The sequence below is a fragment of the Crocuta crocuta genome, unplaced genomic scaffold (genome assembly GCF_008692635.1).
Source record: "Crocuta crocuta isolate KB4526 unplaced genomic scaffold, BGI_CrCroc_1.0 scaffold248, whole genome shotgun sequence".
Classification (NCBI taxonomy): domain Eukaryota; kingdom Metazoa; phylum Chordata; class Mammalia; order Carnivora; family Hyaenidae; genus Crocuta; species Crocuta crocuta.
In genome coordinates this window covers 32,816-54,533 of record NW_027532409.1, presented here as the reverse complement: position 1 = coordinate 54,533, position 21,718 = coordinate 32,816, and the positions used below count along the sequence as shown (strand labels likewise).

At 51.7% G+C, this 21,718-nt stretch overlaps 2 protein-coding genes across 6 annotated transcripts in view; both read left to right on the top strand.

Annotated features, from left to right (window-relative positions):
• L3MBTL1 (L3MBTL histone methyl-lysine binding protein 1) overlaps nucleotides 1–7,412 on the top strand; it is a 36,984-nt gene extending 29,572 nt beyond the window's left edge. For 2 of the 3 annotated variants that reach the window (XM_077778819.1, XM_077778818.1), the window contains exons 22-23: nucleotides 1,492–1,625; nucleotides 7,148–7,412. In XM_077778819.1, coding sequence (XP_077634945.1) covers nucleotides 1,492–1,625; nucleotides 7,148–7,233 — 220 coding nt within the window. In that variant the 3' untranslated portion in view covers nucleotides 7,234–7,412. The remainder of the gene's footprint in view (nucleotides 1–1,491; nucleotides 1,626–7,147) is intronic. The other variant, XM_077778820.1, reaches the window with a different exon arrangement.
• SGK2 (serum/glucocorticoid regulated kinase 2) overlaps nucleotides 6,334–21,718 on the top strand; it is a 20,217-nt gene continuing 4,832 nt past the window's right edge. Inside the window, exons 1-13 of one of the 3 annotated variants that reach the window (XM_077778824.1) lie at nucleotides 8,789–8,927; nucleotides 10,131–10,178; nucleotides 10,715–10,764; nucleotides 11,291–11,348; nucleotides 11,551–11,634; nucleotides 12,550–12,681; nucleotides 13,736–13,848; nucleotides 14,151–14,187; nucleotides 15,160–15,246; nucleotides 17,903–17,998; nucleotides 18,966–19,121; nucleotides 20,764–20,902; nucleotides 21,148–21,205. In XM_077778824.1, the coding sequence (XP_077634950.1) occupies nucleotides 10,155–10,178; nucleotides 10,715–10,764; nucleotides 11,291–11,348; nucleotides 11,551–11,634; nucleotides 12,550–12,681; nucleotides 13,736–13,848; nucleotides 14,151–14,187; nucleotides 15,160–15,246; nucleotides 17,903–17,998; nucleotides 18,966–19,121; nucleotides 20,764–20,902; nucleotides 21,148–21,152 (981 nt within the window). In that variant the 5' untranslated portion in view covers nucleotides 8,789–8,927; nucleotides 10,131–10,154 and the 3' untranslated portion in view covers nucleotides 21,153–21,205. Of the gene's footprint in view, nucleotides 6,388–8,788; nucleotides 8,928–10,130; nucleotides 10,179–10,714; nucleotides 10,765–11,290; nucleotides 11,349–11,550; nucleotides 11,635–12,549; nucleotides 12,682–13,735; nucleotides 13,849–14,150; nucleotides 14,188–15,159; nucleotides 15,247–17,902; nucleotides 17,999–18,965; nucleotides 19,122–20,763; nucleotides 20,903–21,147; nucleotides 21,238–21,718 lie in introns of those variants that run through there. The other 2 variants (XM_077778823.1, XM_077778822.1) reach the window with 2 other exon arrangements.

The window sequence follows — 21,718 nt, the reverse complement described above, 5'->3', positions numbered from 1 at the left end:
GTGATGGCAAAGTCTTGTAAATAGATATAGATGATGGTTACACAGCAGTGTGAATTTACCTAATGTCACTGAGCTATCCACTTAAAGATGGTTGAGGTGGCAAATTTTGTTATATAGATTTACCCACAATTTCAAAATTGGAAAAGAAAGCAGAAAAAAAGAAATGAAGGAGAAAGGAAGGAAGGAAGGAAAGAAAGGAAAAAAGAAAAAGGAAGGAAGAGAAAGAAAAAAAGAGAAAGGAAGGGAGGAAGGAAAGAAGAAAGAAAGGAAGAATGAAAACATAGGGTCCATGAAGCAGGACATCCAACAAGGAGAGAGACAAAGGGAATGTCCAGAGTGATGGGAAGGAATGCCAGGTTGACAACTGAGCAAGTGTCCAGGTGAGAAGAGAAGAATGAAAAGCTCCAGGAAGAATGAAAACAAAACCAACAAATGAATCAAAACTGCCATATTTTTGTGTTAAAAGGAGATTTTAGCTCTATCAGAGTTTAAGAGAGAAGTGTGTGTGTGTGTTCGATATTTCAAACCATCAAAGGAGGCAGTATAATTAAATTTAGGAAAAGCAGAAGTGTGAGTTTGGATGGGTGAGATCTAAAGGTTCATGTTCCATAGTAGAAAGGAATCCACGTAATAACGTTTAAAATCCCAAGAGGGAGGGCTAGCAGGATGATCATGCTATTTAGACACGTGGGGATCAGTACCAAAGGAAGCAGCTTTTTAAAAAGTTGAGGAGTGGGGTGCCTGGGTGGCTTAGTCGGTTAAGCGTCCGACTTTCGCTTAGGTCGTGATCTCGCGGTTCGTGGGTTCGGGCCCCGCGTCGGACTCTGTGCTGACTGCCAGCTCAGAGCCTGGAGCCTGTTTCAGAGTCTGTGTCTCCCTCTCTCTCTGACCCTCCCTTGCTCATGCTGTGTCTCTCTCTCTCTCCTAGAAATAAATAAAAATATTTTTAAAAAAAAGTTGAGGAGTGGGAAGGACCTGACCTTTTTCATTATCCACCTCATAGTCCTATTTGATTTTGGGGGATGGAGGAGGAGCGAGGGAGAGAAAGGTGCAAGTGAGTGAGGGGCAGAGAGAGAGAAGTGGGGCTCACCCAAAGCAGGGCCCGTGCTCACCTGATGTGGGACTTGAACTTAAGAACCTTGAGATCATGACCTGAGCCAAAGACAGATGTTTAACGACTGCACCACCCAGGCACCCGTCCTATTTGATTTATTTATTTATTTTTTTAATTTATTTCTAGGAGAGAGAGAGAGAGACAGCGTGGGCAGGGGAGGGTCAGAGAGAGAGGAAGTCACAGACTGAAACAGGCTCCAGGCTCTGAGCTGGCAGTCAGCACAGAGCCCAACGCGGGGCCCAAATCCACGAACCGCGAGATCACGACCTAAGCGAAAGTCAGACGCTCAACCGACTAAGCCACCCAGGCGCCCCGATTTTTTTAAACTTTTGTACATTCATCCATTTCTAAAAATCTTTTTTTTTTTTTTTTTTAAGAAACCTGGGGACCATCTCTGACCTATGTGTGAATGCCACTGGCCCAAAGGTCCTGTGCCTCGCCCATGTGAGTGACAGATTTTTCTGTAAGGATCCCATGGCCTTACCCCCTCTGCCTGCGGATAAACCTGCAGGTGAGAGAAAGGGTGTGTGCAGGTGGAGGAAGTGGTACAAGTGTGGGTGGAGGCCGAAGAAGCACAGAAACGTGGGCTGAGGAATGTCAAGGTGGAGGGAATATTCATGGAGGTGGGTTCCCATTGTTTCAGTCTCTGGCTCCCCTTCTCATCCCTGAAAACATGCCTTTGGCCTTGATACCCAAACAACAGAGTCCAGCGAGCCGGAGGGAGAGGAGGGGACGGGCAGGGTGGCTGGAAATGGAGGAGGGGCAGGACAGGGAAGAGATGCATCCCTGTGGTAGCCTTGCTGCAGGAGTGGCCTGGCTATTTTCTGCAGCATCGTGGAGGGGAAGGGCAAGTTCAAGCACTGCTGATAGCCATGTCAGTTAGCACAGCTTTTTACAGGAATCTGGTAGATAGGTCAAAATGAACCCAGCCCTCCCCCTGGCAGGAGTTTATCAGACTGAAACGGGAAGCGCAAGGCCACGGGACATTAACACAACCATGGTCTCCATGGCCTTGTTAGAATTACTGTGAAACTGGTAGCAGCTTAAATGTCCGACCGCAAAAGAAACAGTAAATCGGGAACAGGGATATGGAAATTAATCCTACATTATACAACGTGAGGCAGATGTTTAAAAAAAAAGCTGACTCTCTTATGTGTTGACATGGAAAGATGTGTGTGAGAAAAAGTGAGTTGCTATACACATGTAAAGTATGGCCCGTTTTTCTGGGAAAATTCGTATAAGATATGTAAGTTGTAGACAAAGGTCTGGAAGGACGGTCACCATGTAGTTAAAAGCAGTTACTTCTGGAAAAGAGATTGAAGATGGGTGAGAGGAGAAGCTTTCACTTTTCATTCCACGTTCTTCTATATGCTGGAATTTTTCAAAAACGGTTTATGCAATACCATCATGTGGGGTTGTCAAAAACTGGCTCTGGGAATGCAGGGGAGGCGGAGCTTGGTAGAGCCGAAGCAGGGCAGTGCAGGGAAGGGGCAGAACCCAGGGCTCGGCTCTGATTTGCTCTGGGCACGTGGGCAAGCCGCTGCCCCTCTTTGGGCGGAGGCCAGCTGCTCGTGCTGTGTGTGCTGGTGGAGGTGGCCAGCAGGGCATGCAGGGCTCCTCCAGGGCACCTGAGAGCAGCCGGGTCTTCAGGCACTAGAATGAGTTAGAAGTTGCTGACACCCTAATGAGAAGGCCATGGAGGAAGCCTCGTAACAGACCCCGAGTTGCCTGAGGAGGAGGGATCACCGGGCAGAAGTTTTCTCACCTGTGCAACGGGCCAGGCCCTGCCCCTGCCCTGAGTTAGAACCCTCAGTCCGAGCAGCTTCAGACGAACCAGGACAAAGCCTTCCTTCCATGCGACCTGGGGGGAACTGAGCCCTGGTTCTTGAGCCTCAGGTCATGGGGACCTTTTGTGCCATGCAGCATGGGGCTCGGCTCAGCTGTGGTTCTCAGCCCAGGACGGGTCCCCGCGCGGCACCAGAGCAGGTGAGCTCTGGGCGGCAGGCTTCGGCTCAGCACGAGAGCGTGCCAGAGTCCTCAGGTGATGGGGCTGTGGCTCAGGATGGAGTGAGCCGTCTGTCCCCAGAAACGTCCAGGGAAGAGCTAACCCCAGAGGCTGGTGGTCCCCCTCAGGGAAGGGGTGGAGAGGACAGTTGTGTGAGACAAGCCCTTTCAATGGCCAGTCCTCCAGGCACTGTGGGAAAGGGGGTGGGTCAGCAAAGGTTATGTGGGAGACCAGCATTTGGGCTGAACCTGGGGGGCGTTTCAGAGAATGCAAATATGACCATGTGGAAAGAGACACCAGAGACTCCCCCTGTGAGGCAGGACACACAGCACGCTCATCAATCCACACGAGGCTCAGGGAGCTGGAGTCACTCGCGCAAGGTCACAAAACTTGAATTGTGCGGTAGCTCTTAAAAGTTCAGAGGGTCCCCAGGGCAGGGCCCGTCTCAAAGCCAGTGGGTACAGCCGGGCATCTTGATTCAGGTCCAAGGTTAATTAGTAACCGAAAGGCTCTGCAGCCAGCTCCCAGCTGGTTTGGGAGCCAAGCGAGTGGGTGACAGGTCGCTCCCAGCTGGGAAGGTTGTCCGGCAAGTCAGGGCCGGGTTTCAGGTCAGAGGGACCATGCAGAGAGACAGGAGGGCAGAGCTGTGCCCAGGGCTGCTCCCCAGGACGTGAGCTTGGACCCAGAGTTTTCAGGTGAGAGGCTCAGGCGTGAGCGGGACCCCTGCCCGCCAGCCTGCGGGGCTGCCAGACTGGCACACAAGTTTCCTGAGGCGTTCCTTCCTGGCTACCAGTTTCCTCCCTTTCCTTCCTAACACCATCTTTCCTGATTCTCTTCCTTCCTTTTTCCTTTCTAACTGTCCCTGCCTTCCTCTCTTCTGTCCTAATTCCCTTCCTTCCTAGCTTCTTTCCCCCTCTCTCCTTTCCTTCCTTCCTTCTCAACTACCTCTCTGCCTCCTGGGCCACCTAATTTCCTTTCTTCCTAACTAATCCACTTACACCCTCACCTCCTTCCTTCTAACTCCATTCCTTCCTCCTCTAAATTCCTAACTTCTTCCTGAAATTCCAGGCCACAGGCCTTGGAGTCAGACTACCGGACTCAAATTCCAGTTAGATCGTTTACTAGGTAAGGGTCTTGATCAAGCCACTTCACCTCTCCGTGCCTCAGTTTCCTTCTCCTCAGAACAGGGATAATGATGGTCCCCTGGCGCTGTGGGTCAAAACAAGACCAAGCTGGCACTTGGCTGCACTGTCATTGGTGTGTCATTGATATGCACTGGGCAGAAGGGCATGTAAATGAATAAATTCCAGCAGAGTGAAGACAAGCGTAGTAACAGCCCAAAGAAGAGGACAAGAGCTTATGGGATTGGGGACCAGAGGGTGATCTGACAGGACTTTTGGGGAAAGTATATGAGGTTGGATGCAAAGGGCTAGCTGAGCAGACCAGAATGGCCGGGGCAGTGCGCCAACAACAGGGAACTGTGTGACCCCCCCCCCCCCACCTGCACTGGAACCAGAAGCCCAAGGACACGAGAGCAGATCTGTAAGCTGGTGGGACAGAGGCATGCAAGTCTAGGCTGGGGCATTTAGGAGGAAGGGACAGGCTTGCGGGGTCGGGGAGGGCCTTGGGCCACACCCTGGGAGTTCCCAGGGGCCCCTATAGGTCTGGACAGTCAAGAGAAGGTATCGATGCCCAGCCTCTGGCCAGAAAATCAGAAGGCAATAATGCAGGAGAGAAAGCAGCCATAGGCTGAGAGCTGCGCAGGTGTGAGTCCAGGTCAAGGCGATGGGAGGGTGGTGGGTAGTGCACGTGTCAGAGTTCTCCCCAGGCCTCAATGCTGGAATATTAAGTGAATGGCAACACCTTGAGACATTTTACACAAAGATATGCATATAAAAATTAGCCGAATCCACTGTCACCTTGGGTCACAACCCTCTAGCCTTTTTTTGGTGGCTATGCACAAATGTATCTGTGCGTGCATGTCTTTCTTTTATTTTTTTTTCTTTTTTAAATGTTTATTTATTCTTGAAAGAGAGAGAGAAAGACAGAGCACAAGTAGGGGAGGGGAAGAGGGAGAGGGAGACAGAATCCGAAGCAAGCTCCAGGCTTTGAGCTGTCAGCACAGAGCCCGATGCAGGGCTTGAACCCACGAACCACAAGATCATGACCTGAGCCGAAATTGGACGCTCAACCCACTGAGCCACCCAGGAGCCCCACATGTCATTATTTTCTTATAAAGATAGTTTCCCTGGTACACCTACTATTTTGAGAAGTCCTTTTAAGCTTGACATTATATCACACACATATTCCCGTTTTGATTTACAAAGCCTTATCTATTGTTTTTCAATTGGGTAATTTTTCCACCTTACATATGTGTTATAATCCATCTTATCAGCTCATTCCTGATTCATTAGTCAAATATGTACTGAGCACCGATCATATTGCAGGTCCTTATCTGGGTTCTGGGGATTCAACAGTGAGCAAGAAATGTCTTTGTCCTCATGGAGCAAGCTTAAGTTTAAGACAAAACATAAAGAGTTGGTAATAAGGTGTCAGCATGGTGCGTGTTATAAAATAAAACACAAAGCAGAAAAAGTGGACTGGGAGTGGGTGGAAATAGGAGTGTACAGTGACCAGCCATCCCGGTTTGCCCCAGGACTGTACTGACTTTAGCACTGAGAGTCTCACACCTCAGGAAATCCTGAGTTCCAGACAAACCAGGATAATCTATCACTCATGATCAGAAAAGGCCTCTCTGAGAGGTGACATTTGAGCAGAGACCTCTGGGATGTTAGTGGAAGCCTAGCCATGCAGAAGTCTGGGGAGAAAGCATTCTAGACAGAGCGGAAAGAAGACGCCAGGGGCAGGAGGCCAGAGGGCATCTGTGTGTTTGAGTGACAGCAAGAGAGCCAGAGAGGCTGGAGCATAGTGAGAGGGAGAGCATGGGAACCAAGGTGGAGAGGGTGAGAAGAGCTAGGTCTCAGGGAGTCTTGGAGACCATGGTAGACTTTGGATTTTAATCCTAGGTGTGACAGGAAGCAGCCAGAGTTTTCGAGCAGCCAGCCCATGTGATCCACTTAGATTTTTTTTTTTTTTTTTTAAGTGGCAGTCTGGTGTTGGGTGGAGAAAGATTGTAGAGGGCAGAGATAAACGTCAGGAGACAGTAGGGAAGCTATTGCAATAGTCCACGCAAGTGGTGACTGTGGCTCAGGCAGGGAGGTTGCGGCAGAACTGGCGAGTAGCAGTGCTTTCTGGATTTAATTTGAAGGTAGAGTCTCACGGGGATTCATGGTGGACTGGAGGTGGGTGAGGGCACCATATTTCTAGATTGAACTCCAAGTTGCCAGCCTCAACTTTTGAGCAGGTGGTAGATGGAAGACTGAGGGAGGAGGAGGCTGGGGCCGAGTGGAAGGAATGTGAGTCGGGACCCCTGTTTTGTATATGTTATGAGTGAGGTGCCTCCAGGGACCCAACTAGTGAGCAGTTAGACATATAAACCCAGATTTAGTGCAGGAGAGAGTCAGGTTTGGGAACTGTCAAGTGTATAGCTGGTACTTAAAGCCATGAAACTGGCTGTGACTGACTCGGAAACAAGTATAGATATAGGTCTGAGGACTGAACCCTGGGACAGGCCAGTGGCCAAAGAGGAGGCAAATCCAGCAGAAGAGATGGAGAAAGAGCAGCTGGTGAGGTGGAAGGAACCCCAGGAGCTCCCAAAGCCAAGTGGGAAGACGGGTGTGCCATCACTGGTTCTAGAACATGGGGGTCACGGGCCCACTGCTTTGGTAGAGTGCTGGGATTAAAGCCTCTTTGGAATGGGTTCAAGAGAGAAAAGGAGAGGGGCGCCTGGGTGGCTCAGTCAGTTGGGCGTCCGACTTCAGCTCGGGTCATGATCTCAGGGTTCTTGGGTTCGAGCCCCGCGTCGGGCTCTTTGCTGACAGCTCAGGGCCTTGAGCCTGTTTCAGATTCTGTGTTTCCCTCTCTCTCTCTGACCCTCCCCCTGCTCACGCTGTGTCTCTTTCTCTCAGAAATAAAACATTTAAAAAAAAGAGAAAGAGAGAGAAAAGGAGAAGGAGTGGAAACTGAGTCCAGACAACTCTTTCGAGGAATTTAACTGAAAAGGAGAACAGAGAAGCAGAGCCATATCTGGAGAGGGATATAAGGTCAAGAGAGGAAGCTGTACGGCCGGCGGGTGTTCTCAAGTGCTGAGTGGGGCATTTCAGTTATGATTATGGTCACTATTCCCCTGTTCTAAACAGTGCTGCTGAATAAAGGCCCCGTCAGGGTCTTGTTACTGAGAAGAAATGTCCTTGTTCTGGGTACGTGTTTTGTCAACATGACATCCTGCCCATCTGTGTATTGGTTCAACATTTTTGTTTTGTTGAAAGATGGAAGGCTCTGATATTGTTCACTTGGGTTTTCTTTGCTACTACCCCCAGGTCCCATGCTCCTCAAAGCCCAGAGAGAACCCCTGAGGTCCCTGAGCTCAGGTCCCTTCCTGTCCAACCTTCTTAGCCCCAGCCCCATGGATCCCCCTACTGTGGTGAATCGCAGAGGCTTACGTGTGGCATAGGGTAGTCACAGAGAAAGTTCTAGAAAGGCAGGGGCTGCATCAGGCCCTGTCCACTTTTTCATTCCTCAGAACAACCCTCATGAGCTCCTGGGGAGAGGAAGGGACCCCATGAGTACCTAACGACTGCACCATGCAGCCAGGCCTTCAGGACCCTGCTACCTGCTGCCCACACAGCTGGAGGGCTGTGGGCTGACCTGTCCTGCCCTGGAGATAGTGGGCCAGAGTCCTGCAGCAGTCAGCAAGGAAGGGCCCAAATAGCCAGGTGGTCAGCAGTCAAAGACCAAGGCCTGCTGAACGGAGCCAGATACCTGTGCTCTGAAACGTCTGTAGATTCTTGGGAGGTAAAGAGCTGTCAGCTACCATGGCTCGGGTCCTACCTTAGGACCGTCTGTCTGCACCAGGCCTGAGTAGGCCCCAGGGAGCGTGTCTTCTTACAGACAGGCCACACACACACACTCACTGATATACACCAATATGAACACACACCAACCTATATATACACATGTGATTACACATGTGGTCACACACATGCATTAACAGACACCCATACTCACCTGCAGACACAAACACAGACTCACACTCACATATATACATAAAATACATCAACATATATAAAGATACACACCAACACGTTGACTCACTGTACAGAAGCCCATTGATACACACGCACAGTGAGAACACAGTTACAGACACACAGACACGCTGACAAGATTAAATACACAGTCATGTTAATGCTCAGTAAGAAGTCGAACACATGCAGTTGTCTATACATAGACTCATGTACACTAACACAGCAGCCCTCACGTGCAGGGACACACGGATACACCAGACAGACGCACTAAAGCACATCAAGGCACTCATGCCTGTACACACACTCACGCACACCACACACACAGCCTGACCCACACACTCCCGCACATTCTAAAAAGCCCCATGCGTCAGCAGGGCATTCCTGCAGCTGCTGCCCACCCCCTTCCACCCACCCTCCAGGGGGAGGCGATGTCCCGGAGGGAACAGAGGTCTCTGGTCCCATCTTAGGCGCTGCTCAGTCCCATGTGACATCAACAGCCCTCTGCTGCCGCCGGGAGCTCTGAGCTGGGCTCTGGGGCCGGGCCGGCGCCAGGCACAGACACTTGGGCCCTTGTTGGGAGAACAGAGAGAGGCTCACTTGTCTCCTGCCTGTCCTCCAGCTCCAACTGCTGGTTCTCTCGGGGGCCTCTCCTCAGGCTGTGCAGGTACGTGGGGCTGCAGAGGCCAGGGCCAGGCAAAGGGGCCTACAGGGTCAGCCCAGGAGAGGGTGTGGCAGTGTGGTGGGCCCCCTGGGGGAGCCCGGACCCTGGGGCACTGGCTGGAGCCAGGCTACATCTCCTTTTCAGGCAATTCTGCAGCTTATTCTCTGAGACCCCCACAGGGAAGGGCCTCTTGGAGCAGCCTGGGCTGGGGGACTCTCTCCTTTCCCCTGTAGTCACTTTGTCAGCTCCCAAGAAGGCCATGGGGTGGTTGCTGTCATATCCTGTCTTGTAAAAATGGGTGGTTTCTACCTATAGAGGCTAGGCTGCAGCCCAGGCCCCACAGCGGGTCAAGGCTGGGGTCTTGGGATGTATAGGCCTGGGCAGTCTCCATGAGCAACTGGGATCTTGGCCTTGGCCTTTCAAACAGGGGTGAGTCTCTGGGGCGTGGGGGCATCCTGAGCCAGGGCCTGGACACACCAGCCTCCTTCACCCTGCAGGTGAGGGGGCAGGGAAACACTGTGCTCCTAGCCACATAGACCAGCTGATCACACTCTTCACTATTTGATCTCAAAGAAACACTAGCCAGGCTTGGGTCTTTTCATGGCTCCGGTCCAAAGCCCCCAGGGCAGCTGCCATTCCAGAGACATTAGGCAAAAGTTTTGTGGCAGAGAGATAATAGTCAATATAATACAGATCCCAGCCCAGGGTGTCCACAGGAATTTGGGGTCACAACATGCCTGTCTGGGAGTCTGGGGAGCCCAGCCTGCCCCTCACAAACTGTGTAACCCCAGGAGAACCCCTTCCGAGGCCTCAGGTTCTCCACCTGTGAGAGGGGGACGAGGGTCAGGACTTTATGCTCTTGACCTTCCAGCCTGGCCATCCTAGACTTCTGGATCTGCCTTGGCTCACAGAGATCTTGCTGTCCTGGCTGTCCCCAACCCTTGAAAAGATTCAGCCTTGGAGGGATACCCCTGGCCATTCTCCCTGGCTCTCTCTTGAGATGCTTGGTTAGAAGCGCTGGGTCCAGGGCACCTCAGTCCTTGTCCCATGCAGGGGTCACTGGCCTCGGGTAGAAGATGCTGAGACTATGGTAGGTGCACAGGGCCAGGGAGGGGTGGACAGTGCAGCAGTGCCTAAAGCTCTAGACAGGTCGTGCTCCTTCCCCAACAACAGCTCACTCATGCCTGGTCCCCCTCTTGCCCCCAGAGCCCACCTGATCACTGTGACAGAATGGAGTCTAGCCCCAGTCCTCAGGTGAGTGGGTCTTGGTTCCCCCACCCACCACCAGGGGGCTCACTTCCTCCCACACTGGGGGAAGTCAGTGGATGCACAGGCTAGCCTGGTGGGCCAACACAGCAGGACTGGGGGGGTGGGGGGCGACAGGGGTCACTGTGAGCTCGTGGAAGTGGGCTCTTTGCAGGGCAGATAGGGCACAGAGTTGGACAAGAGCTTCAAGAAGAAAATGGCGTGGAGAAACCCTGGGATTGTCCCTGAGGACCCCTGGTTCTCGTGCCAATGGAGCTGCCTGTAAGTCCTTGGATGGCTTTTCTCGGGGTGTCACTTTCCTCACCCTCATAATTGACACAATAGTCAGCAGCCTCCCAAAGCTGTTAGGAGGAGCAGCTGAGATGGTGGATGGTTGGGTGGGTTGGTAGATGCGTGGAAAGAAGGAAGGAGGAAGCCAGCAGGCTAGTAGAGAAGGGAGCAGGGCCTAGGCCAGAGGAACAGAAGGCCCTGAGGATCCGAACAGTCCCTGATGATCTTAATAACTTTTCTGTAAATGTCTTTAGCCCTCAAGGGCCAATGGGAACGTCAACCTGGGGCCTTCAGCCAACCCAAAGTAAGTTCTGGTCTCGAGCAACTTTCTTCCTCCTTGGCTCCCCTCGTGCCTGGCTCCCTTCTCCTTGAGAATAAAATCCAAGTTCTCTGGTCTATTGCCAAGACCCTCTGCCAACTGGGACCCAGGACTGCCCCCCTGCTTTATCTCCCACTACTTCCCTAGCCTTTGCCCCTGCTGGGCCCTGTGCCTGAAATGTACCCCAAAGTCTGCAGCTCCCCACCCTTCAGGCCCTTCTCAGGCTTTGGGGGCCAGATCCCTTGTCTTCTATGCAGTTGTGTCTGGTTTTCTCCCCAACTTGCCTGTTGGTTGCTTAACTGTGGGTCCCCAGGGGCAGGCACCTGTCCTTGAAGCTCTCTTGGCTGAGAGGTCATGGCATGCTTCAGTGGTGAGGAGGCTTGGCTCTTGGAAAGCTCCCTCTAATTCCCATCTTCAAAGTTAAAAAGAAGCCTGGATATGATCTCAGGAGCCAGGTTCCCCAAATTCACAAATGCTGACCTGTGTTCTTTCTCCCTCCCCCCTCCCCCAGTGCCCGGCCCACTGACTTTGACTTCCTAAAGGTCATTGGCAAAGGGAGCTATGGCAAGGTGAGTGACACAGGGAGGCTGGGAGGCCTGGGTCTTCCCTTCCCTGGCCTCCTCCACCCTCTGCCTGTCACTTGCATGTGCAAAACAGGAGCTCACGGCCTGCCAAATCATGGACGCGGGGCCAGAGCTGGGGGCTCTCGAGAAATCAGAAGTTCAGAGGAGTAGGTCCCCTGTGGGGCCTTGCGTTTGTGTTTCTGCTCAGGTGCTCCTGGCTAAGCGCAAGTCTGATGGGATGTTCTACGCCGTGAAGGTGCTGCAGAAAAAGTCCATCCTACAGAAAAAAGAGGTACCAGAGTTTGCACACGGGCATTTCCCCTCCTGCTTCTCGACTCCAGGCTAAGGTGGTTTCCCAAGCTCTTGCGTCCCAACTCTGGAGGATGCATGGAGCCGGGTCCAGTGGTGGTCATAGCAGGGGGCAGCCAGGCGGTGCTGAGGGTGCTGACGTTTCTCAAGGAGGGCAAGCCAATCAACTCACCCATAGGACCTTCAGGACGAAGGTCCCAGCCTGCTGCCTTCGCCTGGGGAATCCGGGGCTCCCTGGCAGACAAGTCCTCTGCCCTGTCTAGGTGCCAGTCTCCCTGTCTGTGCAGTGTTGGGGGCACACTTGATACTCTCCAAAGGCCCCTCAAAGCCACAGCCACCCCGGAATTCTAGATGCTTCAGCTGACGTGAGTCTCTTTAATGCCAACCCCATGATGGGGATAGAGCAGGCCCTGAGAGAGGCGTGAATATCAATCAGAGGACTTGGGCGAGGGAATTAATCTTAACAAGGACATCAAGAGGGCAGGTGGGGGAGGTCTTTGTGAAGGAGGTGACTGGCAGCTGGCCTTGAATGTAGAATTCTAATGGTCTGAAAAGAGGACACCCAGGCCGAGAAAACAGCATGAACAAAAGCATTAACATAGTAATCATATACGCTTTCCTTGTCACCCCAGAGGAGGGCAGCAGGGGTTTCCCACCCATAGGGGCTGGAGCTGTGCCTATGTGCTGTGGCTGGGAATGAGGCCAACCTGTTTAGAATCCTGGCTAGTAGGCGAGGATCCTGGCTATGAGGGCAATAAGGAGCCACAGCAGGCACTTGAACAGGGGCATGAGAAGGCCTTGGGCCTGGCAGCCCCCACCAGGGAGGCCATGTGAGCTGTGCCAGAGTTGCAGGGGTTGTGCTGGGTTGTGACATGGGCCCCTGTCTGTAACCCTACAGCAGAACCACATCATGGCAGAACGCAACGTGCTTCTGAAGAGCGTGCAGCACCCCTTCCTTGTGGGCCTGCGCTACTCCTTCCAGACGCCTGAGAAGCTCTACTTTGTGCTTGACTATGTCAACGGGGGAGAGGTGGGTGGGCCCACAGGGAGGCTCCCCGGGGCTGGCTCTTATATGCCCGTTGTGTATCAGGTTCTGGAATGATCTCACGTCATCCTTACAACAGACCCATTTTGTAGCTGACGAAACCGAGGCTTGGGAGGTAACTCACTTGCTCCCGGCCACCCAGCCTACTGTATATGGCAGAGCCAGGATTTGAATACAAGTCAGCCTGGCTTCCAGCCATGAGCATTTCTTGACTGCCCCACACGGAGCTGCCCAGACACTCTTGCACCTGGGCAATGTCAGTGTTAGGGGAGCTTTGTGGTTAAGATTTCCAATGTCCCCATTTTATACCACAGGCCACTGGGTGGGGGTGGTCCCTGTGGTAAACTGAGACCTGAGGCCACCTGGTGACCCAGAAGCACGGCTGGGATAAACTGGGCTCCATCTCAGACTCCACTCTGTCTCTCTGGGCAAGTGACCCCAGATTTTGTCTGTGTGACCTCATGACTTTTGGCCTGATACCCAAGAGGGGAGTTTTTACTTTGCATCCCTAAGTCTCCTGATGCAGGTAAGGCCTTTCCAGGCCAGCAAAGTAGACCAAAGCAATTGGCCCACGGATAGATCTAGGCTGGGCTCAGTTTGACAGCTATAACAATCTTATTGCCCAGGTGGGAGGAAAAACACATCTTTGAATGACCTGGGTTCAAATGGCAGCTTTGTCAGTTATGAGCTACATGAACTTGGACAAGTCACCTGGCCTCTCTCAGTTCTCTCTCAGGTGAAACTGGCATCATATTGGATACCTGGAAGGTAGTCATGAGGATTAAATGAGATAAGAGTTGTGGAGAGGTCTGGCTTGGAGCCTGGAACCCAGTACCTGTCACTCCATGTGAATTAATCTCTCCTGCTGACCCTTTGGACACAACTATGCTGTGGGGTGGGGGCCAGCATGCCCTTTTTCATCTGAGTACATTGCAGCTCAGAGAGGGGGTGCCTTGGCCAGCTTCCTGCCCCCTGTACTCTAGGAGCTGGAGCCCCCCACCCACCCAGACACCCTCTCATACACCTCCTCCTCCTCCAGCTCTTCTTCCACCTGCAGCGGGAACGCCGGTTCCTGGAGCCCCGGGCCCGGTTCTACGCCGCCGAGGTGGCCAGTGCCATTGGCTACCTGCACTCCCTCAACATCATTTACAGGTGAGGCCTGCCTGTGGCTTAGAGCCAGGCCTGGGCCATCTGCTGCAAATGCCAGGGGTTGTGTGGACCCCTAGGTACTGATGAAACCCCAGTGAACTTGGTCCTCTGTCTGAGGAGGACGGCCCAGAGGTGGGAGTAGGGTGGGATCCTTCTTTCTAGGATCAAGTGCCCTTCTCCTTGGGCTCCCTCTCCACATGTTTGTGAGCCTCCATGAATAGTTCTCCCACCAGGACTCTGGGGTCCCATCTCTCCTCACTGTGTGGCTGAGACATCACAGTGTTCTTTCCTCTTGTTTTCTGTAGGGACCTGAAACCAGAGAACATTCTCTTGGACTGCCAGGTTGGTCCATGTGTCTGTGCACAGGTGCACATGTGTGCTGTGTGCTTACGAGTGTGCGTGCACGCATATACAGTATGGGTAGGGATGCATTAAGATATGTGTATGTCTGTGTATACGAGGTCTGTGTATGTGCATGTCTGTGTATACGAGGTCGAGGTATGGGCAGGGGTGGAGCCAGGTGGAGACTCTTGGATTTTGTAGTCTCTCCATGTCCTAGACTGGGTTCCCTGGAAACAGATGGAATGTTGAATGCAAATGGTTCCTGGGGAATTCTCTTAAAAGATCCACTTTTAAGGGGGTGAGGAAGCAGGATTGGATAGAGGGAGAAGCCCACCTGCATTGTGGTTGCAAATGAGGAGGCCTCAGCTGATCTTACAGGGGTGGGAAGGGCCTGAGCTGGGATGACTCTTTAGAACTGTTCCAAATTAAGGCGAGAAGGCTGGGATTTTGTGCCCCTGGATCGACCCCATCATTGGGTGTGGATTGCCCCTTGGGAGGGGTATAACTTTGGGAGAGGACAATGTCCCACCAATGGGGGGGGATGGGTATGGCAGCCTCTAAAGAGGGATCTGAGCAGAGCCCCACACTAGCCACTCTCTCCAGGACCTCCACCAGCCACTCTCCTGCCCAGCTGCCCAGGTGCTTTCTGAGCTTCCAGCCCTCTGTCATGACAGCTGCCACCACCAGGCCCCCAGCAGGGACATTCATGGGGCTGCCACTGTTGTAGAGCATGGCTGAGTCTGTGATAAGCTGGGAGCATACAGTGGAATGCTGTCCCCCACCTTGCCCCTTGCACTGCTCCTGATGCCCAGTCCAGAAGCTATGGGTCTCTAAGGGGAGCCTATAGCTGGTGCCAGAGGCTTACGTCCCCACAGCTGCTGGCCTGGGGTGTGGCACCTGGGCTCTGGGGTTAGGCCTGACTGTATCATTAGCTTAGACCACTCTCCTGCCCCTGCCCACCCTCCCCTGCAGGGACACGTGGTGCTGACGGATTTTGGCCTCTGCAAGGAGGGTGTAGAGCCCGAGGAGACCACATCCACGTTCTGTGGCACCCCCGAGGTAAGCCAAACCTTGTAGGAGAGGTCAGAGGTCAAGCCATGAGTGGTTGAGCCTCACCTCCTCCTTAGAACCAACAGGTTACCCTGAGGGGGTGATGCTCACTCCTTTCACCCAAGCCCTTGCCCTGAGCTGGCTGGACACTCTGCCTTGGTTTCTGCGTCTGTGTAATGGGGGCATCAGCTCAGGGGGCTGCTGGGCCCCGGCCAGTGGCTGGTGAAGCTCTGTAGCAGTGCAGACCTACAGAAATAGAAACAGCCGTGCAAAGCACATTCTCAATGTAAAGTTTTCCAGGAACCACATTTAAAAAGTGAAAAGAAAGGCAGCTGGGTGACTCAGTCAGTTAAGCATCCAACTCTTGATCTCAGCTCAGGTCATGATCTCACGGTTCATGGAATTGAGTGCTGCACTGGGCTCTGTGCTGACAGCACGGAGCCTACTTGGGATTCTCTCTCTCCCTCTCTCTCTGCCTCTTCCCCACTTGTGCATGCTCTCACATACCTCCCCTCTCAAAACAAACATTTTTTTTAAATAAAAACAAAAAAGAAACAGGTGGAATGCATTTTAGTAGTACATTTTCATTAGCCCAATATATGCAAAATATTGTGATTTTAACATACAATCGATATAAAATTGTTGAGATAGTTTATCTTTTTTTTTTTCTAACTAAGTCTTTGAAATTCAGAGCATATTTTATACTCACGGTCCATTTCAGCTAAAATCAGCCTCACTTTAAGTGTTCGAGAGACACATGTAGTAAGTGGCTGCTGTATGGGACAGAACTGCCCCACAGGGGGAAGGCCCTGTGGAGCAGGGGGGCTTGGCCTGACACTTAAGACCAGGACTTGCTAGTGTAGAACAATGGTCCATCTCCTCTGCCAGCCACCGAGAACCTGGAGGGCTCAAATCTGTGGGTCTCAGCAGTAGCTCATACCTGTCTATCTGTCCTACTAAGGACCCCTGTAGCCTTGGGGTTAAAGCCTTTCCTTGAACTTCCCCCCTTGGACCTGGCACCCCCAGGAGTTCCTGGTGGACAGAAGTCCGGGTGGGGGCTGGAAGTCACAGGCTGCAGGGCGGAAACTCCTCCCGATCAGCAGAGGACAGGACTTCAGCAGCTCTTTTGTTCTCCATATGCTGGAAACTGGATCTCAGATCTCAGCTGGGCCTCCTGCAATTGGTTTGGGGGGCAGCTGACAGACAAGTGAGGACTCCTAGTAGGATTCGTCGTCTGCCTCTGTGTATGGCGGGCTGTCTTCTGGACAGAGCTGGTGTCCCAAAGCCTGCCAGCCCAGCCATCCCTTCCTTGGATGTTGTCGGGGGCAAGGAGCAGGGCCTAGGACACCCTGGCTTGCGTAGGAGACATGTGGCCCCAACACGTTATCTCTTCCATAACTCAGCCCCCGCTGTGATGCCAGAAAGTATAGACAAGAGTAATGATAGTTGCTCCCATTGTTTAAGGCCCGCACATATACGTATACATATTACACACAGATTAGCACATAACCTTAAAAGAGCCCCCAGGGAGAGATCCTGCAACCCCATTTTATGGAGGAGGAAATCAAGGTTCTAGGAGGTTAAATGAGCCCTATGTAGGGCTCAGGTCTGTGTAACTTCCTGCCCTTCCCAGACTCACACAGTCTCTCAAAGTGGCTTTGTCTGTTGCTGTCCCTTTCCTTATGGCAGAGATGCCAGGCCAAGAGGTCACCAAGCCCTTGGGTTTGGCAGAAAGCACTGTTCTGCCTCAGGTCCTCTTCTTATTGGAAGGCGCAGCTCCGTGACATACATTCATCTGTCAATATGAACTCAAGTGTCACTTTTTCTTTCCTGATTCCTGTCCATCTCTCTGTGAGTAAGGTTTCCAGTGCAAGTACGTGCCATGTTTACTAACAGGGCCGTTAGTCTCCCCAATGTACTGTGAGTACTCACAGGGCTTTCCTATTCCCAGGACACTGATTGGATGTTTTTGTGCAAATTAGATAAAAGCACCCCCTCGGGCAGATTCTTTAGAAAAGTTATCCCATTAAACACTAATAAAGTTGCCAGATATAGCCCTGTACTAGGGTTACAGCTTGGTGAGTTGATCACAGCCAGGCTTGCATCCCCCTGTCCCCTTTTGCCTGGTACTTTTATATGGTGCACAACACATACAACTGTACAAGGCATTCCTGCCTGATCTCCCCTAAGTCCTCAGCACGTAGGCAAAGGGTCATGCACAGAGTACGCCTTTGATGAGTAGATGCTGAATGAACATATGCACACAGCCAAGTGAATATCACAGCAGGATCAACCCTCAGTGATCTTTTCTTCCAAGTACCTTGTTTACAAATGGGGAGTCTGAGTGGAACCTGAGTGGCTCAGTGGCTTAAGTGTCCTACTTTGGCTTAGGTCATGATCTCATGTTTCATGAGTTCAAGCTCCACGTCGGGCTCTGTGCTGACAGCTCGGAGCCTGGAGCCTGCTTTGGATTCTGTGTCTCCCTCTCTCTCTGTCCCTTCCCTGCTTGTGCTCTGTCCTCTGTCTCTGTCTCTCTGTCTCTCTCTGTGTGTCTCTCTCAAACATATAAACATTAAAAAAATTGTTTAACTTTCAAAATAAAAATAAAACAAATGGGGAGACTGAGGCAGAGTGTCTTTCAGATAAGTATGTTTCTTCTCCATAGTATTTGGCTCCGGAAGTGATTCGTAAAGAGCCTTATGATCGGGCGGTGGACTGGTGGTGCTTGGGGGCAGTTCTCTATGAGATGCTGCACGGCCTGGTGAGTGGGGTGTCAACATCTGCAAGGGACATGTGGCTCGGGAAGAGATGGGGGTGGATCTCTCCCTTGTGTGGCCATTCAGGCTCCTCAAGGAACTGAAAGAGCTATCTCTCTCCTCCAAGCTAAAAAAGGATGTGAGGATTATATATATTTTTCCCATAATGTTAGTTCAGTGCTTCACAACCCACCAAATCAGTATTTACAACACACACACACACACACACACACACACACACACACACACACACACACCTTGGCACCTTGAAACAGCCTTTAGAGATGCCACTATAGGAAAGGGAATTGTTCTTATTTACTGAGAGAGAAACTGAGGCCCAGAAAGGCCCCAAGGCTGGCAGCCCCATCCTAGGCTGCCTGCTGAGTTGGAGGCTTGTGTAGACTCACCACAGCACAGGCACTGCTCTGGGGCGGCTTTGCCAGCAGAGTGTGGGGGATGTGAAAGACCAGGCTGTGTGGAGTCAGGAGAAAGAAGAGCCCATGGAGGAGGTGGGGATGAAGAACATCAGGAAAGAATGGGCTCTGGGCACATCTGGGGGCCTGGCTCTTTTCCTGGCCATGTGGCTTAATCTCTCTGAGCCTTGTGTTCTCATCCAACAAATTACTACCTGTCTTCAAAGACGGCCGCGAGGGTGGGCTGGAATGACACGGGGGAAAGTGTTCACTCTGCAAAGTGCAGAGTTGGTGCGCAAGCTGGGCTAAGAGAGGTGGGATGGGGGATGCTCCTGGGAGGACCCTCTCAGCCTTCCACAGCCCAGAGGTCTCTGTCTCTCCCCAGTCTGCCACGTGAGCCATTGCACAACACATGGTCTGGCTAAATCTTCCCATTACCTGCCGTTGCTCCAACACTCCCTGAGACCTCCCTCCCATTTGGCGTGGATGAGCCTCCAGCTTCTCTCTCTCTCTCTCTCTCTCTCTCTCTCTCTCTCTCTCTCTCTCTCTCTCTCGCCAGCCACCCTTCTACAGCCAAGACATGGCCCAGATGTATGAGAATATTCTGCACCAGCCGCTACAGATCCCTGGGGGCCGGACGGTGGCCGCCTGTGACCTCCTGCAAGGCCTTCTCCACAAGGACCAGAGGCAGCGGCTGGGCTCCAAATCTGACTTTGTAGGTGAAGGGCCAGTGGACCACTGGCCCCCGACAGGGGCACTCAGCATCCTGCAGAAGCGGCTCAGAAGCACAGTGATGTGCATCCAGCTGCCCTCTAAAGCCAGGCACTGCTAACTCCTTCCTTTGGAAATTGACAGCTGCTGCTGCTGCTGCTTAATTATTTCCTTTAGCCTGGTTCTTCTATTCAACCAATATTTACTGAGCACCTACTATGTGCCAGACGTCAAACTAGGTGTTAGGGATTCAATGGGTTGGGTCCCTGGCTTTATTAAATTGACTGGGGGAGGGCAGACAACAAACATTATGGTATATAATTATTGTGGAGTGTGACAAGTGCCAGGAAATAAATGAACCAAGATAGACAATAATGAGAGGGAGTGAATTCACACTGGCATAGTGAGGCAGTTCTGCTTTGACGAAGTAACAATTGAGACTTGAAGGATGAGAGGAACCACTCATGCAGAGAGCTGAGAGGAGGCATCCCAGACACCAGGCACAGCATGTGCAAAGGTCCCGTGACAGGAGCAAGGAGCATAGTACACTTTAGAGGATTTTGAGCAGAGGTGTGGCAAGACCCAATTTCAGTTTTAAGAAATTCCTCTGAGTTCTGTGCAGAGAGAGAACGGGACTTGTTTTTTGCCAGTGCCAGGTGGGGCATTCAGGATATAGAGATGAATAATTCACTGTCCATCCCTGCAATGAGTTCGTGATTCTTTTTGTCATTAAAGTAACACTTGAAGAATAACCTTACATTTTCGAGTCAACCAAAGACTATTTGAATTTGTAAAAGGAAGATCACAATGTTTTTCTCCCTGGAAGTTTGCTTTCTCTTTCTGGCAGAGTGGTTGCCATGCACGGACTATGACACAGACTACCTGGGTTCACATCCCTCCTCCACTTTTCTAGTCCTTACTAGTTGCAGAGCCTTGTGCAGATTGCAGAACTTTGGACAAACTTCTCTTTTTAAGCCTCAGTTTCCCCATCAGCAATATAGCACCTAGCTCCTACCTGCTACAAAGATCACATACATTAAATATATACAAAGCACTTAGGTCATGCCTGGCACAGAGTAAGTGCTTTTTAAGCATTTGTACCCACAGCCCCACAAGCCAGATCCTGTGAGTGTAACAGTATTTAGGGCATTTGCCATCCTGGCCAACTTAAAGAAGGGGACTTTCATGAAGACTGGTCTCCTTTTTCCAGGTGGAAATTTGCATCTTAAAAAATATGTATGGTTTTTCAAATAAGGCATACATTCACATAGATCAAAATTCAAAAGATATTCAGAAAGTCCCTCTAGTGACCCAGTTCCTTAATTTAAAGGCAACCAGTGCCATCTGTTTCTTGGGACTCCAGATATCATGGATCTGACTTTTTAACAAGTCCACAGGGTAGGGAGGGTGTGATGTACGGAGCTGGAAGATCATTCCTTGCAAAACGCAGATCGAGAGAGGGTCCTGCTGGCATAGGAGGCACTTGATGCTGACGTTGGCTTAGATTAGGGAAGAAGTAGTGAATCATGTCCAAGGCTGAGTCCTAAATTCTGGGTCTCCAGGAAACTGCAGCTTTTCTTGGGGCTTTACTTCCCTAACCTTCCTTACTGAATTCATGTGGTCTTTTTCTTTGGCTTGTGTTCTAGAAGAATCAAGATGAGCTGAGGCAGGTGGGTGGGAGTGCAAGATCCCCTGGAACCCCAAGGGCAGGCCCTGCTATCTTGTTCGTGGACACACCTCCGAAGTGTACCATGGTGCTGGCACAGAGTAGGCGCTCAGTAAACAGTTAAGAATAAATGAATGCTCGGGGGTGGGGTAAGGGTTTGGATTCTAGATGGTGGCGAAGGGAAGAGGCCTGGCTACAAAACACCCCTTTGTCCCAGGAAACCAGCCAGACGTGCAGGTTACTTTCCCAGTAAAGGTTTTAGGGCTTGACAGCCAGTTCCCGGTAGAGGTGGAGATCTGAGACATGGGGGTGGTGGGTGGAGACTCTGCTATGGGGAATACTGATCAGCACCTTCTTCCTGCAGCTTGAGATAAAGAACCATGTATTCTTCAGCCCCATAAACTGGGATGACCTGTACCACAAGAGGCTGACTCCACCCTTCAACCCAAATGTGGTAAGAGGTCACCATGTTCCAGATTCTGGATTCCCAGGGCTTGTGGGAGCTTGGAGGGTATCTGGGCCAAGTCTCTTTCTACAGGTGGGAAAACCAAGGGCCCTAGAGGCTCAATGATATGTCCACAGTCCACACGGTAAATTAGAGGCAGAACTGGCTCTAGAACCCAGAAGTCCCGACTGCCAGTCCAGCTCTGTGTGATGAACCATGCAGCCCCTCCTTCACTTTCAACACCAATAATCCTCATTCCAGAGGCCTTTACCCTGTTTAAAGCACTCTCTGGGGACGCCTGGCTGGCTCAGTCCACTAAGCATCTGATTCTTGATCTCAGGGTTGTAGGTTCAAGCCCCATGTTGGGTGTAGAGACTTAAAAATAAAATCTCAGGGTGCCTTGGTGGCTCAGTCCGTTAAGCATCTGATTCTTGATATTGGCTCAGGTCATGATCTCACTGTTGTGAGATCGAGCCCTGTGTTGAGCTCC